An 18,646-nucleotide genomic window follows, 5' to 3' on the forward strand; every position below is an offset into this window, starting at 1 on the left:
AATAACACCAACTTATATGTCAAATAGTTATTACTCTGTCATTTCAAAGTAATTGTAAAATATATATACAGTATGTATTAAAATGAATTCAAGATTAAAGCAATATATAATGTGTCCTGTTCCTAGTTTTAATTTTTTTCCTCTCATCCCATGCTGTGATTTCTTTCAGAATGTAGATCTATAGAATAACACTAATGAGCAGAATCATGAAAAGTGTCATAGGAATGATATCCTTGCTGAAACACTGTCTCCTCCTCAAGGCAGCAGGGCTTAGCTAAGCAGGAGGCACTGCCCAACCCCCATGGTCTTTTTGACAGCATTTTTTACTTCCTGGTTTCTAAGGCAGTAGATGAAAGGATTTAGCATGGGTGTGAGGACTGCGTACACAGCTGAGATTAGTTTGTTGGAATTAAATGATGCAATAGCTCTGGGCCGAACATACATAAAAATCATGGCTGTATAATAAATTATGACCACAGTGAGGTGGGATGCACAGGTGGAGAAGGCTTTCTTCCTTCCCTGGGTGGAGGGTATCCGCAGAATGGTGGAGACAATGTATACATAGGAAAGGACAGTGGTGATGAGTGGGAAGACAAGAATGACAATAGCCAAAGCAAAGTCCACTAGCTCAGCTGTGGACATGTCTTTGCAAGCCAGCTTAAGGATTGGTGAGATATCACAGAAAAAGTGGTTCATGACATTAGAACCACAAAAGGCAACATGTGAAATGAAATAAACTTTGATGACAGAGACCATGAAACCACTTACATAGGAGAACGCCACCAGCTGTACACAATAACCTGTGGTCATAATGACTGGGTATTGGAGAGGGTGGCAAATGGCCACATAGCGGTCATAGGCCATGGTTGCCAGAAGCACACACTCTGTGCAGGCGAGCGAGATAAAGAAGTAGAGCTGGGTCATGCAACCTGTGAAGGAGATGCGCCGTTTCTGCAAAAGGAATCCATCCAGCATCTTGGGGACTGTGACAGAGACATACCAGACCTCCAGAAAGGACAAGCTACTCAGGAAATAGTACATGGGCTTATGGAGGGAGCCAGTGATCCAAACAGTGAGCATGATGATAAGATTCTCTATTATCACCAGCAAGTAGACCACAAGGAAGAGGAAGAAGAGCAGGACTTGTAGCCATGGGGCAGTGGGGAAGCCCACCAAGATGAATTCACTGACCAGAGTGATGTTTTTCCCCAGCATGACTAAAAGCACTGAGGAGTATTGGAGTCTTGTAACAATACTACAAATAATGGAGATGCTTATGCTATCAGACAAGAGACCAACATGTTAGTAAATCAGACTTTCCTCCAAATGACTCATAAAATAACTTCTTTTAAAACAAAGTCACTTTTAAATGTGCAAACACACATTTCCATTAAGGCTTTTTGTTGTTTTTTTATGAAAGTCTCCCAGAATCAAAATGCACTCCCATCCCTCTCACCTGATTAAATATTTGAATGTCACTATTCATGTCATTCCCAGGTCCTTTGTCAATGAATATAGATGGTCTCTCCTTTGTTCATTCCAGATCTCTGTTTAATTAGGAGGTCATTTCACAAAGATTTCTTTCCTGCCTAAAGGAAATGTGAAGTATAAGATCATGTCAGAAACAGTTTCAAAGTTTAGTATTTGGGTGAGCCATTGGTCTTTGATCAGCACACTTTCTTCAGAATTTATTTGTGGAAATAGAAAATAGTTCTTGGAAAGTTCTTTAATGACTCTCCAGTTGCTTTCAGATAAAAATGGAAATGTTTTCAATGTCATATATAGGAGGCACTTCATATATTGATCCCTATATATTTCTCTAGCCTCATCTCTTGTGACCCTGTAAATGGTTTCCATGATCCAGACATATTCAAGTAGTTTTTGCTCCCGAAACACATTACAATCAGTCTCATACTTTGCTTACACTTTTCCCTCTTACTATTGTGCCCATCCCCTAATCTTTATCAGCTGATTCAAGATTTAAGATTCCATTTAGGAGACATCTCACCAAAACTCAGTCAAGTGCCTCAAAAGCATTTGCCCCCAGTGCACAACCCCCTCACGCATTGAGTTTTCTCTTCATTACACTGCAGTTTTCCAAAATCCAGGGAGATGTTGGTAAAAGGGGGTAAATTTCCACTTATGAGATGAGTAAGTTCTGGGGATCTGATGTACAGCAAGGTAACTATAGTTAACAATACAGTTTCATATACTTAAAAGTTACTGAGAGTAAATCTTAAGTGTTTCATATAATTGAAAGTTACTGAGAGTAAATACCACAAAAATGTGGTAATTATGTGATGCAATGAAGATTTTGCCTAACCTTATTGCGATAATCATTTTACAACATATATGAGTATCAAATCCTCACATTCTACACCCTAAACTTACATGGTATATGTCCATTACATCTCAATAAAATTTGGGAAAAAAGACTCTGGCCTTCATGACTGTGAGCCCAATGCCTAGGACCGTGACTGGAAAACACATAAATATTAAATGAATATAGATTAAGAAGTGAATTAATGAATCCCTTGGAGCTTTGGGATCCACAGGAAGTAGATCAGGGGCAGAGGAATGTGAATTCAGGGTATGTTGCTGGCAGAAGGCATCTATCTATCTATCAGGATACACATCTTTTGGACATACCCTCGGCTTATATACCCAGGGTAGTCACAGCAAACATACCCATTCAGTCTGAAAACCAGGGATATGACCCTGGTCTCAGGTAACTTGGTAGATTGGGTCTGTAAATATCAGCCATTGTTTCAGGTTCTCCTAGAGGAGTAAGGAGAAGGGAGGCAAGAGGGCATGTGAATAAAATGTAAGGACAGGCAGATCTTACAAAGCTGGAAGGAAGAATATTGTGAGGTAGCCCAACTATTTTAATCTGTGGTCACAGGATATCTTTTGAAAACACATAAATGAATGTGTCTTTCTATTAAATACCGCACTCATCCATAAATACTGAGGTCAGATCCTGCCTTTTGAACATTGTTTACTCCTTCTGACAAACAAATTTGTCCTCCATACCCTTCTCTTGACACATAGAGAGTGGGAGGCTGATCAGGGACTCATTGGCCTAGAGATCTTCTGGCCATGGCTCAGGGCAAGGGGCAAAGAACGAGGCACTGAAATACATATTATGGACACCACTGCCTCCTTTTCATAGCAGCACACATGAGCAGAGCTCAGTACTGCTTGCTGGGTGGAAAAGGATTGTACCTTACCTCCAGGCCTCCAAACAACACTATCACCCCAAAGTAGTTCATTAGAAAGTGGTTTCTAGCCGAGTTTTTTAATGCCTTTGACATAATTCTTTTCCTCGAGAAAAGCAACTAGTTCTGGGAACAGAAAATAGTGAGATTTCCCATGTTCTAGTCTCAGCAGGAAGAATATAGAGACTTTCCTTCAGGATATGTATAACATTCCACATTCCCGCCATCAGTCACAGAATTTCCCACACATTTACCTTTGCATACTAGTTAAGAGCATTGACTTCAGAGTCAGAACAAGCTACTAGGCGTGTCATCATGAGCAGAATATTCAACAATTATGGACTTAAAGATCCATTGCTATAAAGTAGAATAATGTTAATCATGCCTACCGTACTGGTTTGCTGTGAAAATAAATGTGATAATGTACAGAAAAAGCACTTAACATAGGACTTGGCCCGTGGTTTTTCTAAGTGTTAGCTGTTATTATATTATGTCACACTAGACTCATACATGCTACTCACAGGTGTTCATATAAACATATAGATTTCCATTCTCTCTCTTTTGCTCATCTTTTTTTCTGTTGTACTCTGGGGGAATGAGGGAAGCCAAATTTCCTGAACAGGACTATAGTATCTTAGAAGAGCTCTGAGTTACAGATCACTCATGCTTTCTCTCTTATCCTCTCCCTAGCATATTACTCTCATATATTCAAGTATGCCCCTGTTACGTCATAATCTCCTCTACTTTGTCTGCCATGGATGTTCCTCTCAGCAGGTTCTATTTTGTATCATGGAGAAATGAAGAATTCTTTCTTACTATTTTCCTTGTTTTTTAGAACTGAAAGCACTAAGTTCTGGGGTCTCTATGGTATCTAAGGAAAGAAGTCCTTTCATTGTACTATAGAACTTTTTTCTAGTATTTTATGTGCTTATTTTCAAGACACAAGACAGACACTGGCAGACTTCTTCTGGAATAAGAAATATATCTTTTGGGCCTGGTCCAGTACCCGAAAGATCCCACAGCTGCCCACATTTCCCCAACCTTGGGTAAAGAGGTATTCAATCTTCATTTTCCCATTCATTCTCCACAGTACCCATTTCCCAATAATGGTGCTTGCAGCCACTCTTCCCAGGTTCCTCCTCATCTTCCTTGGAGCTTTCTTGGATCAAGATTGGATCAACCAATAACACTTTGAATTTTCAACCACTTACCATATTCCACCTGCCTTCCCTTCAAGAGTGGAAAGTTCTGCAGATGTATGCACTAATTATGGAAAAATATACTGGTTTGTATATTTTTGTACTTCCTAGAGGTCCACATCTGGTCTCTGCTTAGACTGCATGATAGGTATTGCAGCACTAAGACAAGACTGGAGCTGAGGCAGGTGAATATATTTAACACTCACCTGCCTCTTGCCCATGTCTTCTTCCCAGGAGGCTCACTGACAGTCTCTTCTGGCTCTAAGGAAACTCTGTATGTGCTGCTAAGACTACGTCCAGGGAACCTTGATAGAAAAGCCAAATCTCCAATTACCTACTAGTTCCTGTTTATACCTGGACCAAGTTTATTTATACCTGTGGGTAGAATGTGGCTTTTTTTCTCTTACTACTATATGCAAGGTAATGCAACACTAAGTTATTCAAAAGCCAGGATAAGAAACTTAAGTAGGTTAATAAGGTAACCAATGCATTCATTTGCTCATTGATTACAGAAATTGCAACTTGCGTTTATTGAGCTCTTATTATATGCAGGGTGCTGTGCTATACATACTTTGGAATAAAAATATGTAAGTCATGGTTTCTGCCCTTCAGGAACTTGCAGTATTCCAAGTAAAATAATAATATACACTATAATGAGCATAGGATGTGACATGTACCAAAAGAGAGGCAGAAAGCACCCTAGGAACTCCAATGAGGGAGTAATGCTTTCTTTTTTTAAAATATATTTTTATAATGTTTATTTATTTTTGAGAGAGAGAGAGAGAACACGAGCAGGAGAGGAACAAAGAGAGAAGGGGACAGAGGATCCAAAGTGGGCTCTGGCTGATAGCAGTGAGTTTGATATGGGGCTCGAACCCATGAACCACAAGATCATGATCTGAGTCAAAGTTTGACACTCAACCAGCTGAACCACCCAGGTGCCCCAGAGATTAATGCTTTCTAATTTAGGGATTTAAGAAAAGGTTCATCAAGAGGTTTCTTTCCAGACTCATACAGAAAGATAGTGTGGAAGTACTGTGATGGGAAATAATTTTGGCTCAGCAGTCAGAGAAGATCTGATTCCTAATCTAGGATTCTACTGGTTTTAAGACCTTTTACCTTTTAAAATTGCCTTATTCCTTAGTTTATTCACTCATATAATGGGATAACAATAATTCATTTGTTAACATCATATCATTAACGTTAGTTTCAAAAATAATATGTATGTGAAAGCAATTCTAAAACAGCTTTGTGATAACTATACAAATGTAAATATTGCCTGTGTTGGAATGTGAGCCACAGCCATGATTTGATCAGAAGAAATGAGGTGAGAGGGCTTTCGAGAGACCAGCACAGGAAAGAATATAGTGAGAAGCAAGATGGTGGAATAATGAGGTCTCTGCAGTGAGGAGAGGTCACAGCCACCACCTTGGTCTCTAGGAAGCACTCAGTCATTTGATGAACGTTTGTGAAGCAGGCACTGTGTGCTAAGAGCAGTGTGAAATGACACCTGCTGTCTGTCAGGTTATTCACAGCCAAGTTAGCCCACAGTCTCTGCTATTAATTGTGTGTCAGTAGCCCTGAAATTAAGAATCAAGGGCTGAAAGTTTTGTTAGAATGAAGGCCCAGGAAATATACTTGTATCTCTTTGAGTAACCAAAGTTAGATGAAGGGAATGATGCAGGGGCCTAAAAATATGAAAAATCCTAGAGAAACTTTAGATTCTACAAAGGATCTAAAGGTTTATATGTGACTAATTAGAATCTGATGGAGAAGGATGGACCTAGCTCTTTTCCCACTCTCCCATATTCTTTGTCTAAAGGCATATGGTGAGTTGGCACTAATTCTGGGAAGGCTGGGACCACTGGGTCCTCATGAAATGAGACTATGGAATATCAAAATCAGGGAGGGTAATTATCCCCTGAGGAAAATGGAAACACCTATGCTATAAGCCTTCTCTTCTCTGCAGTGCATGAAACTGTCCGCTCATGCTTGCCTGCACGACATGATGCTATGTGAAAGAGCTGGCACGGTTTTGTTAGAGTTGTTAAATGTGAAGCAAAAAATATTTGTCAAAAATACTTTAGCTCTCTCTTATAAATTAGCAAAATAAAACAGCATCAAGGTATGAATTTTATGAGAATTAAAAATCCAGGAAAATTTGAAAAAGAGGTTTTCAACATAGCACATAAAAGCCAAATATTTGCTGTATGTATCACCATAAGCAAACAGGGTTGGCTTACTACTATTATTATGAAGTCACTGAAATCAGAATTACGAAATAATTTGGTATAAAAAATAATAATTTATTTTATTTTTTAAATAACTTAATTTTGGGTTTAATATTATTTTAGAGAAAAGTTTCAAAGATAGTAAAAAGAGTTCTCATATTTCCCTCCCCTACTTTGTTTCCCCTAATATCATCACCTTACATTTCACTGTACACTTTTAAAAGTAAGAAGCTAAAACTACTACATTGTTGTTAACTAAACTCCAGGTTTTATTCAGAATTTACCAGTTTTTCCTTATCCATTTAATGTCACAGGATCCAATCTAAAATATCGCACTCCACTTAAGTATTCTGTTTCTTAAGTCCCCTCTATCAGATAGTTTCTCAGTCTTATACTTCCTAACTATAAGGGCTGTTTAAGCAAAATAGGGTTTCCAGTACTATAGAAGAACTGTTATTTCTCAAATGCTCTTTTCCAAAAGGTTTTTAGATATTTTCTGACTCTGTTCAATGTGAAATGTTAGTAAATTATAAAAGAATTGGATTATAAAGTTCAAGCAAAAAAAATACAATCTAACATTCATTTTCACAAGATTGTAATGGGTAAGACATTAAAATGAAAACCAAAAGAAAAAAAAAGGAAAACAAAACATACTGTGAAGAAACTTGAAAGGGAGACTAAGTGGAGTTTATCAAAGTTGATGGGAACAAGTAGGTATTTTTGAGCATGGAACCCTCTATGTTGATCCTCTCTTGTTCTATAGATGTGAGTTACCTCTGGCCACTCTGAGTATCTCTCCTACCTGAAAGATCCAGTCTGGATCCAGTACTCCTAGAAGGAGACTGGAGACTCCCCCAGACACTGCCCTGCAAAAGGGAATTTAAAAAAGTCACAGTATCTATGCAATATTTTTAAAGAATGGCAGCCTATAAAGATGGTTTGAAACAAACAGGATCAAATGTAACAGGAATAAAATAAAATTCTCTATCTAGGTTGGGGGCAAAATTAATTAATCAATGGAGGATGAGGAATACTTCATCTGACAGTTAATAGTTCACTTGAAAAATCTTAGGTTTTGTGCCATCAAATTCAGTATGAGCCATGAGAATCACATGACTTTGAAAATGCAGTCCAAGTCAAAAGAGAAGTTTGGATCTTGCCATATTTCACATGGACTCAAGCATCTTTTCATTCATTGTTAGTGAAAGATGAATATATGCAGGAAATGTGCTAGACACTTTTCCTATACCTGAAGTATCTGGTTTTAAATTTTGAATTCAGAATTAGAGGAATTTTTTAAAACTTGAGAAAATAATGCATTTTACTGTAAAAAGCTTGGAAAATAAAGAAAAGCACAATGAAGGAAATCAACATCATGTTTTTACTTCCTATTAACTGGAGTTAACCTATAAGGAGGTTCATATAATAGCTACAACAGTGATGTCCAGAGACTGACACTCCAGTCTCAGATTTGTAAACCCATTTCAGAAATTTATTCTTGGAGACAGTTAAGAGATAGGATTTTGATGAATTTTCATCTAGTCATTATAAATGTAAGTTATAATAGATTGTAATAACACAATAAAATATAAAAACAAATTATAATAATAAAATACTTATAAGGTTATGTAACTTTTGGCACAAAAAGATACATATACTAGAATTTTTAATAGGTAGCAACTAGCAAATAATGCTCGATTTCCTTGCTAGTAGCCTTTCAGACTTTATTAAACAGCAGAAAACTATGGAAAGACAGGCTGCAACACCAGAAGTTTCCCACATCTGGAGAGAAGCTTCATGTAGGCTGTTGTCTTCAGTGTTCTGATTCTTAGGTCATTGTAAGTTTCTAAACACCATGCTGAGATACCCTGTATCCATCTGTCTTCCCAGATGAATAAAGCTGTGTATTTTATTGGGTAAGAAATGCTTGTTTAAATCAATATGTTGGTAACAATACCTTTGGCACAGAAGGCAGTTTATAAGAGTAATGGCTAAATTGCATGGTTATAGCTAACATCTCAGTTAATTTCCTTCTAGCCTAATTTAAACAAACAATAAGACTGGTAACTTTTCTTTTTTTGAGATGGTCAGATTTTAGATGCATTTTTGCAGGTAGAACCAGGGTCTGCTTCAGGGTATAACATCTGTGCTATCTCACAGTATTCTTTGCTCAGAAAAGCCTGTACTTGGTTTCATGCTGAGCAGTCATGATCTTTTTTAAAATTAATTTTTAACATTTGAGTACAGCAGGCACACAATGGTACATTAGTTTCAGATGTACACAGTAATTCAACTTCTCTATATGTTATGCTACACTTACCACAAGTGTAGCTACCATTTGTCTCACTACATCACTATTACAATATCATTGACTATATTCCCTATCCTGTGCTTTTTATTCCTGTGACTTATTCAGTCCATAATGGAAAGCCTGTATCTTCCACTCCTCTTCACCCATTTTGCCCATCCCATACCTTCCTCCCTTCTGACAACCGTCAGTTTGTTCTGTGTGTTAATGGGTCTGATCTTGCTTTTTGTTTGTTTATTCATTTGTTTTTTTAGATTCCACATATGAGTGAAATCATATGGTATTAGCTTTACTTATTCTGACTTATTTCACTTAGAGTAATGAATGCCCTCGAGGTCCATCCATATTGTTGCAAATGACACATCTTATCCTTTTTTAAGGCTGAGTAATATTTCAGTGTGTGTGTGTGTGTGTGTGTGTGTGTGTGTAAATCTATATCACATTTTCCTTTTCCATTTGTAAGCCTAATACTTTTGATGCTGTTACATAACCTAATATTTTGATTTATTATACTGAGAATATTTCTCTGTCATTAGCTCTATGTAGATCATGGTGTTTTAAGATCTACATAGTATTCCACTTAATGTATGAGTATAAGCTTATAGTAAATTAGTAAAACAGATTTATTAAATAAGTGCACTTAGTCACTAGCTTGGTGTGTGCACTGACCTAGGTAAATCAGGAAATGGTTATAGAAATACCTGGAGTCCACTAGGTGACATGTTGCTAACACAAAACTTCTCAGTTTCCTATCTGCTTGCCTTGTAATTCATACTAAAATAATCACCTGGACCTCTGCTACCTCATAAGCTATCGTCAGTGGTTTGCAGCTAGAAGAGATTAACCAGAAGTCTTCTAATTCTATTCCATAATGAAGTCTGTGCTTCCTTGAATGGCTTCCTCCTTCTGCTTTCCTTTTCTACACCTTCAGCCACAGAACTAAGACAAAGAGCAAACCCAGGCAAGGCCATTTAGAGATATTAGTTCTGCATTTGTTTGCTTATTTAAATATTGAAGTGCAGTCAGTCTTCTGCTCAGAGCCAATCCTTCTCATCCCATCAGGATGCATGATTCATGAACCTGTTCTATGTAAATTACAATAGAGTAGATAACATGGAGCATTCTAACATGTATTTACAGTGCTGTCCTGCAGAAATCCAGCTGCCAGCTTGCAATCCTTCCCTCTTCTCCCTTCTGGATTAGTTCCATGGTGGTGTTTTTGAGCCCTAGTCCCTAATTTAGGGCATAAGAACTCCTCTGGACTTCATAGAAGATATAGATGCCAAGTTTAAGAGCATTTTCTACCCATCTCTGCTTGCTTTCCTGCGCTTAGCATCCTGGCCCTGGTATAGGTGTAGCGTATGGCGTAGGGCTCTCTTGACCTCTTGATTGCGTAAGCAGTAAATGATGGGGTTGAGCAAAGGTACAATGACAGCATAGAGTACAGAAACCAGCTTGTTGGTGTCAAAAGCTGAGAGTGCCTTTGGCCGGGCGTAGATGAAGATACTGGCTGCATAGAAGATGATCACAACAGTGAGGTGAGAGGCACAGGTGGAAAAGGCTTTATGGCGCCCAGCAGCCGAGGGAATTCGTACCACAGCACCAGTGATGGCCATATAGGAGGCCCCAGTGACAGAGAGTGGCCCCAGCAGGATAAAAATGGCCAGAACAAAGTCTGTAAGCTCTGCTGTTGACATATCAGTACATGAAAGATTGAGTAATGGGGAGACATCACAGAAAAAGTGGTTGATGATGTTGGGTCCACAGTAGGAGAGGCGAGAAATGAGAAAAACTTTGACCATGGAGATACCAAAACCTCCAGCCCAGGAGCCAGCTGCAAGCTGCACACACTGCTGACCGCTGACAATGACAGCATAGTGGAGAGGATGGCAGATGGCCACATAGCGATCATAGGCCATAACAGCAAGAAGGACACATTCAGTGCAGCCCAGTCCCAGGAAAAAATAGAGCTGTGTCATGCAGCCCTCAAAGGAGATTAGCTGTCCCTGGCTCTGTTTGGACCCAGCAAATCCAGCTAACATCTTGGGAATAGTGACAGTAACATACCAGATCTCCAAGAAGGACATATTAGCCAGAAAGAAGTACATGGGTTTGTGAAGGGTGGGGTGGTTTCTAATTGCCATAATGATGAGTGTGTTTTCAGTCAGCACCAACACATAGGCCAGCAGAGAAAGGGCGAATAAAAGTGCCCGCAGTGGCGCAGGAGCCGGGAAGCCCAGCAACACAAACTCACTTACCCTCCCACTCTGATTCCTCTGCTCCATAATGTCAGTCTTGCCCACTGATCTTTAGGAGAGAGAACAGAGGGCCTTCAGGAGGCAGCAACAAGAACCCAGGCTTTCTTGTGGTGGGTTTATATTGACAGAATGTTTGTATGCGTGTCATTCATCACCAAACTGAGGACGTCACTTTCTGCTGTAATCTGGAAAAGAGCTAAGACAAAAGTAAACAAAAATGAACTGCTTCATACTGGGAATAGGGTAAGAGTCTGTTCTGGCCCTTGGAGAAGAATATACTGATAAACACTTGTAAAAGTGACACTAGTTGGTTACTGAAGAATATAGATCAAAACCAAATATAGTAGTAAGAGAGTCTAGGCTGCCCTAAAGTGAGAGTTTGTGAGCTAGATTGTGACTCTGTTTTGAGGAAATAAGTTACACAATGGAGGAATAACAGTACTAAACATGTAACACAATTGAGTATTTGCTATGCATTAATTGTATGGACACTGTTTTAAAATATTTGCAGATATTAATTCACTTAATCTTCAGAAGAACGCTGTGAGTTAGTACGATTTTAACGCCACTTAACATCTAAGAAAACCGAGGCATAAAGAGATTAAGTAACATGTTCCAGGTCACACAGAGTGTAAGAGATGGAACCAGGAAGTCAGGACCTCAGAGCTTCGAAAATATTCAGGCAACACAAAGGAGGGACTATAAGATCCATCCTGGATTTATATCCAGGGGAGAGGATCTTTGGGGCTCAGCTACAAGCAACTCCATACTACAAGAAAGAAGGAACATTGTAGAACCCAAGAAGTCACAGCATCTCTGGATAGAAACTTCTACAAAACCTGCACTTAGAGGAGGACTTGGGATGCACCTTGAAATTATGTTAGGAAGGTATTCTGGATGGTAGAAATACTGAGAATCCCATCAGTTCTGAAAGTTGTGCTCTCTTGGAATGAGAGTAGCCCCCTTCTCGAGTATTGTCAAAAATTAAACTGAGGCATATTGAAAGTGTCAAGTTTATTTGAGAAAAATTGATTTAAATTGGGCAGCACCAAACGGAAAGAAGTAAACTGTGCTCTAGTGACGGAAGCTAATGAATGGAAAGACTTTTATAGAGCAGACTCAGAAGAAAGGCAAGGGCATTATTTGATTAGCTACATTTAAGTGGTTGCCTTGCTTGGGAAAGTTTCCTTGGCTGTTTGTGATTGGTTGTTCTTAAATTTTGTTTTCTTGGATATGAACACATTTACAATTGACTCTAGCTTAAGTTTTGGTTTGCTTAATAAGTAGGCAACCAAGGCGTGAGAGCCATCTCAGTCTAATGACCTCTTTGTTTAATTATTTTGCCAGTAACAAGACCAATAAAAAAGCATACATTTAGTGGAGTACTCTCTTTGTTTACTTTGGTATCAAAAATAACATTTGCCCTTTCAAAATTTCAAGGCTCTTCTGGATTTGATGTGGAACAGAAGCAGACATAGTCACATGGGGTTATTGTCACCCTACTGTCTCGACATGGTCATACATTGGAAGGGAGTACAGAGATTAGAAAGGAGAATAGGAGAGAGTCAGCTAAACATCAGGGTGCTATTTCCCCTAAGGAGTTTCCTTACTTTTTAGTTTCAAGCTCGTTCCTCTGAGAACAAAATCAAACTTCATATATCAAACTTCAACCTGCTAATGACTTTTTTCTAGCTTTGTTGAGAGATAATTGACATATAACATTGTGTAAGCTTAAGGTATACTATGTGACAATTTGATACAGGTATATATTGTGAAATATTTACCACAATAAAGTTAGTTAACACACCTTTACCTCATACAGACTAAAAGTTTTAGTACATAAAAGGCAAACAAGAGACTTACTAAGGCTTTAAGCGGCTTACAGTCTAGTGGTGAGGACATATCTTCCTCTTCTCATTCTTGAAAATTTAAACTGCTATGCCTACCATTATACCATGTACCAGCTTCATAAAAGGGAACCTAAAAATTACAATTGTAATTGTACAGTTACATTCATATCCTTACCCTTGATCCTTTCTCCTCAATACCTGCCTGATATACTATTTGTTGTGCATTTAACCCTCTTGGCCTCAGATCTTCCCGCTTATCCTTTAATCTTCTCTATCCTCATATTTGATGCTCTGCACGCTAAAAACAAAAAGTCAGCCTCTCACATGTGGGCCCCTAATTGGTCTCACTGCCTGTAATCTTTCCCTGAAGCTCAAATCTGATCATTTCACTTCCCTACTTAAAATTCTTTCATAGTATCCCACTGCCTACACAATAACATTTAAGCTATTTAACAAGGCACATAAGTACCTCATGATATGCACTTCTATTACCAAAACCGTATCTCTTGTCACAGACTACATTGTATTTTATACCTTGCAGCTCTTGGTATACCATATGATTATCACATCTGGGGCGGGGGGTGGGCAGTGCCTGGGTAGTTCAGTAAATTAAGTGTCCGACTTTGGCTCAGGTCATGATCTCACAGCTTGTGAGTTCTGAGCCCTGGGTTAGGCTCTATGCTGACAGCTCAGAGCCTGGAGCCTGCTTCAGATTCTGTGTCTCCATCTCTCTCTGACCCTCCCCGACTCACACTCTGTCTCTCTCTCTCCAATATAAATAAACACTAAAAAAGTTTTACAGCATGCTTATCACCTCTGTACCTTTGCTTATGCTGCAATCTGCATAAGGGTGGCCAGCTCCGAATTAACCTTCAAATCTTGGCTTTTGTGGCATCTCCACATAGAGGCATTAATTGTCCTTCTTTCTTTCTTTCACCTAACACTTGTTTGGTGAGGTTCCTCTCATTACTGTTCCCATTAGAGCCTGTGAAAGCCTAGCAATTATTTCACTAGCTATATCACTGCTGCTATTATTCAGGTGGATGTACAGGAAGAACTTTATGCCAAAGTGCCTCAGATGTCCTTAATGGTATAGCAAGGAGTGGACATAATTCTCTTAATGTCACATGGGTCCCTCAAATAGAAAATGTCTAGAAAAATATTTCCTAAGCCTGTTATTCCTTTATGAGAGTCAATAACATTAGTTTCCATGCAGTCACCTATACCAGAGATCTGAAAGTCTCCTACATATTTATTCTCCCCATCCCAAACCCACATCTCACTCACAACTAATCTAAGTTATATCTTAACTTCTTCTTTAATTATCTCTCATGTCTGTCCTTCTCTCCTGTCCTATTTCTACTGCCTTCCCCCCAGTCGCTTATGCCCATCAGGTCCTTGTTATTTCTCAGTTTAGCTATTTCAGTATCTTATTACCTGATCTTTCTTCCTCTGGTCTCAACCCTCATAAATCTAAATGCCATTTGTTTCTAGAGTGAGATTTTATGTAAAAGTATGACCATATCACTGCCCCAAGTGCATCCAATTTGGGGAAAATACATACAAAATAAGCCCCAAATATATTTCTTTTAACTGTCCTACAATAATCCAGTCATTGCCCACTATTTCCCTTTTTCTAAGTGTGACATGATGTTCTCTAACTGTGGAATTTGCACATACTCTTCTTTCTATCAAAAATACCTATCCCTAATCCTAGAAATTATTGTTTATCCCTCATGTTTCAGTTTGTTAGTTACCATGTTCCAAAACTACCCATATTTCTAGACATAGATTATTTACTGATATATCTGTCTCTCCTTTTGACAGTAGCTCCTATTATAAGCTCAGCTTTAGTAAAGGTATTATGGCCATTAGTAAAGGTAAATGGTTGTATGGATGGATGGGAAAATGGAGAAAGGTATGATACAGGCAGAACTGATGAATTGCAGATCATAGGAATGGGCTGTAAAGAAGGCATGATGTAAAAAGGAGTTGTTTGGAAATGATCAGGAGTAGAGAATTTAAATGGATTACCAGAAAACTTGACAGAATTGGAATAATATGTAAGGAAAACAAACATCAAATGTAGAAGAATGAGTAGACCTACAGGAACCAGATAAAACAAGAAAGTTAGATTATGTGCAAAGAGGTTAGAATTTCTGTAGATAATATAGAGCATATTTGGGTAGGATAAATTTGCTATATAGACAAAAGATCCAATGAAAGAAGATTAGGCAAAGATATCTATAACATAGAAAGAGTTGACTATGAATGGAAGATTATAAAAGCTTTAAGGAGGCCAGGCACATTACAAATAAATAAAGAACCAGCTATGAGTGGAAAACATGTAGAAAGCAATATCAGTCTGATGATTAGGATGGACCAGATGTGGAAAATACTGATAGGAGTTTGGGTTTTATTAGGCGTAGACAGTAACAGGAAGAGAAATGTATTAGACAGAAAGAAAACATGGGGAAATTGACCACTTGAAGAGGAATGAAGCAGATGATAGAATACACTCACATTATTTGGATGTCTTTCCCTCAGAGTCCTCCTAAGATGCCCAGGCTGGTGAGGAAAGGACTTAGGGAATGTGTATAAAAGAAATTTGATGCATCAGGACAAAGAAAGATAGTGTAGAGACTCCATCTTCTCTTCCTCCGATGATCAGAGAACACTGCCAAATCAGGAAAGGTGCTTTTATCTTGCACCTCCCTCCTATGGTCCCCTTTTGCCCTACTCCTTCTGATGCCTTGGGATGGCTTTGATGCAGGAGCCCAAGAGACCAAAACAAACAAACAAACAAACAAAAAAAGACTGAGACAGACAAAAATATATGTTTGGGAAAGTTAGGAAAAAGAAGTTTATCAGGAAAGTTCCATGAAGAAGTGGTCACAATACCCTACAACCTCATAGTTTCTCTCCTTGCCTCCCACTTGTCAGTCTCCACTCCTTTCTATCATGCCACATTCCTGTTTAAAGGAAACCCTTTAGCTTTGGGCCAAGTCAGTCTGGCTTTATATCCTAGCTCAGTCATGAAATCTTGGGCAGTTTATTTAACATCTTTGAGCCTTAGATTCTTAATCTGTAAAATGGGATTAATGTACCTCACAGAGTTGCTGAGAGAAGTAAATGTTATGAGATGTATCAAGTGCATAGAACATGATAGGGACTCAACAATGCCAGATTGTTTCTTCCTTTATCTCCTGATACCATGTAGGTCACATTTCTTAATTCCCTGACGCCATAGGAGCACCGAGTTGAGAGTTAGGGTTTTTGGCTTTTAGTTTCATGTCTGTAGCTGATATTCTGTTTAATCTAGGGTGTGTTAAAGATCAGTTTATTAGGGCCCAAACTTAGGGGAAAATGCTCAGTTTCCAAAGCTGTTTGGATTTTGTAATTGCAGATAAGGGCTTATAGAATCTATATCTATTTAAATAATGAAAGCCATAAGATTCTCTTAAAGGCAGAAAACAAACTGAGGGTTGCTGGAGGGGGCAGGGTGAGGGGATGGGTTAAACGGGTGATGGGCATTAAGGAAGGCACTTTTGGGGATGAGCACTGGGTGTCATGTTTAAGAGATGAATCACTGGGTTCTACTCCTGAATCCAAGACTACATTGTATATTAACTAACTTGAATTTAAATTTAAAAAATAAAAACAAATAAAAACATGCATATACCAAAAGGGGAAATACTAGATATGTTCTTATTAAAACAAGATGGCAAAAATATTCTTCATACCTGTTATTTCATTGTGCTTTGGCAGTTTCTGTCAATACAGTACAACATGACAGAAATGAACAATACATATTTAAAAGACAGATGCAAAAATATTTGCATATATGGTTAAGCTCATGAAAACTAAAAGTACTAAACTAAAACTGTTAGATAGTTGTAAGAAATACTACTTAAAATTCCATGTACCCTTTGCCCAGTTTCTCAAATGTAACACATTACAAACTATAGTACATTAACAGGTTATTGATATGGATGCAGGCAGGATACAGAATAACTTCATGACAAGGATTCTCATGTTGCCCTTTTATCAGCAAACCCATTTCTCTCTTGCCCTATCTTTTCCTTAAGCTCTGGCAGCCACTATATTTTCTCCATTTCTGTAATTTGTCATTTCATAAATGCAATGTTACTGGAATCATTAGAAATTGGCTTTTTTTCACTGAGGCTCATCCAGGTTATTCTGTGTATCAGTTGCTCCGACTTGTTTTTTATTGCTGAGCAGTATTCCATGCCATGGATGTTCCTCTGTTTGTTTAAGCATGCACCAGTAGAAGGACATTTGTGCTGATTCCCGTTTATGAATAAAGCTGCTATAAACATGTGTACGTAAGTATTCATTTCCTAAGGATAAAAGCACAGAAGTGCAATTGCTGAGTCATATGTTAATTTCGTGTTTCGTTTTTTAAGAAGCTACAGACTGTTTTCTAGAGTGGATATATCATTTTACTTCACCACCAGAGATGTCTGAGTGGCAGTTTCTCTGCATCCTTGCCATTATTTGGCATTGCCACTATTTTTCATTTAGTGTTTTTGATAGGTGTATAGTGATATAATTGTGATAAGATTTGAATTTCTCTAATGGTTAAAGAAATTAACCATCTTTTCATATGTGTATTTGCTACCAGTATGTGCCTCAATGAAATGTCTCTTTGTGTCTTTTGCCCATTTTCTACTTGGATTGTTACAGCTTTTTTTTTCCGTATAGAATTTAATGATTCACCACTTACATATAACACCCAGTGCTCATTCAACAACTTCCCTCCTTAATATCCACCATCCATTGAGCCCATTCGCTGCCCACCCTCAATGTCTTCTCTGTGGTAAAGAGTCTCTTATGGTTTGCCTCCTTATCTTTTTCCCCTTTCCCCTATGTTCATCTGTGTTGTTTCTTAAAGTCCACATATGAGTGAAATCATATGGTATTTGTCTTTCTCTGACTGACTTGTTTCCCTTAGCATAATACATTCTAGTCCATCCACATCATTGCAAGCGGCAATATTTTATTTTTTTGACAACTGAGTAATATTTCATTATATGTATATACCATATCTTCTTTATCCTGTCATCACTCGATGGGTATTTGGGCTCTTCCAATAATTTGGCTAATGTTGATAGTGCAGCTATAAACTGGGCCTCTTAACAGCATTTCACAGAGGAAACCTTTTAATTTTGATGAAGTCTGATTTTTTAAATTTAAATTAAAGTTAGTTAGCATATAGTGTAGTATTGGTTTCAAGAACAGAATTTAGTGATTCATCACTTACGTATAACTCCCAGTGCTCATTCCAACAGGTGCTCACTTTAATGCCCATCACCCATTTAGCCCATCCTGCCACCTACTTCCCTTGCAGTCCTCAGTTTCTTCTCTATATTTAAGAGTCTCTTATGGTTTGCCTCCCTTTCTGTTTTTATCTTATTTTATTTTCATTCCTTTCCTCTATGTTCATCTGTTTTGTTTCTTAAATTCCACATATGAGTGAAATCATATGATATTTGTGTCTTTCTCTGATTTATTTCTCTTAGCATAATACACTCTAGTTCCATCCATGGTGCTGCAAATGG

The 18,646-nt window shown here is 38.2% G+C and overlaps 2 protein-coding genes across 2 annotated transcripts; both read right to left on the reverse strand.

The window, feature by feature from the left end:
* Window positions 1-270: 270 nt before the first annotated feature.
* Window positions 271-1,215, reverse strand: LOC122201404 (olfactory receptor 6-like). The gene has a single exon (XM_042907267.1). The coding sequence runs from the start codon at window positions 1,213-1,215 to the stop codon at window positions 271-273; it is 945 nt and encodes a 314-aa protein (XP_042763201.1).
* Window positions 1,216-10,257: 9,042 nt separating this feature from the next.
* Window positions 10,258-11,241, reverse strand: LOC122201402 (olfactory receptor 226). The gene has a single exon (XM_042907265.1). It carries the CDS (start codon window positions 11,239-11,241, stop codon window positions 10,258-10,260), a length of 984 nt encoding a protein of 327 aa, XP_042763199.1.
* Window positions 11,242-18,646: the final 7,405 nt, after the last annotated feature.

The sequence above is a fragment of the Panthera leo genome, chromosome D1 (assembly GCF_018350215.1).
Source record: "Panthera leo isolate Ple1 chromosome D1, P.leo_Ple1_pat1.1, whole genome shotgun sequence".
In the NCBI taxonomy this organism is placed as follows: domain Eukaryota; kingdom Metazoa; phylum Chordata; class Mammalia; order Carnivora; family Felidae; genus Panthera; species Panthera leo.

What these genes read in the sequence shown, in the direction of transcription:
- LOC122201404 (XM_042907267.1), bottom strand. Translation starts at nt 1,215, where the DNA reads ATGCTGGGGAAAAACATCACTCTGGTCAGTGAATTCATCTTGGTGGGC.
- LOC122201402 (XM_042907265.1), bottom strand. Translation starts at nt 11,241, where the DNA reads ATGGAGCAGAGGAATCAGAGTGGGAGGGTAAGTGAGTTTGTGTTGCTG.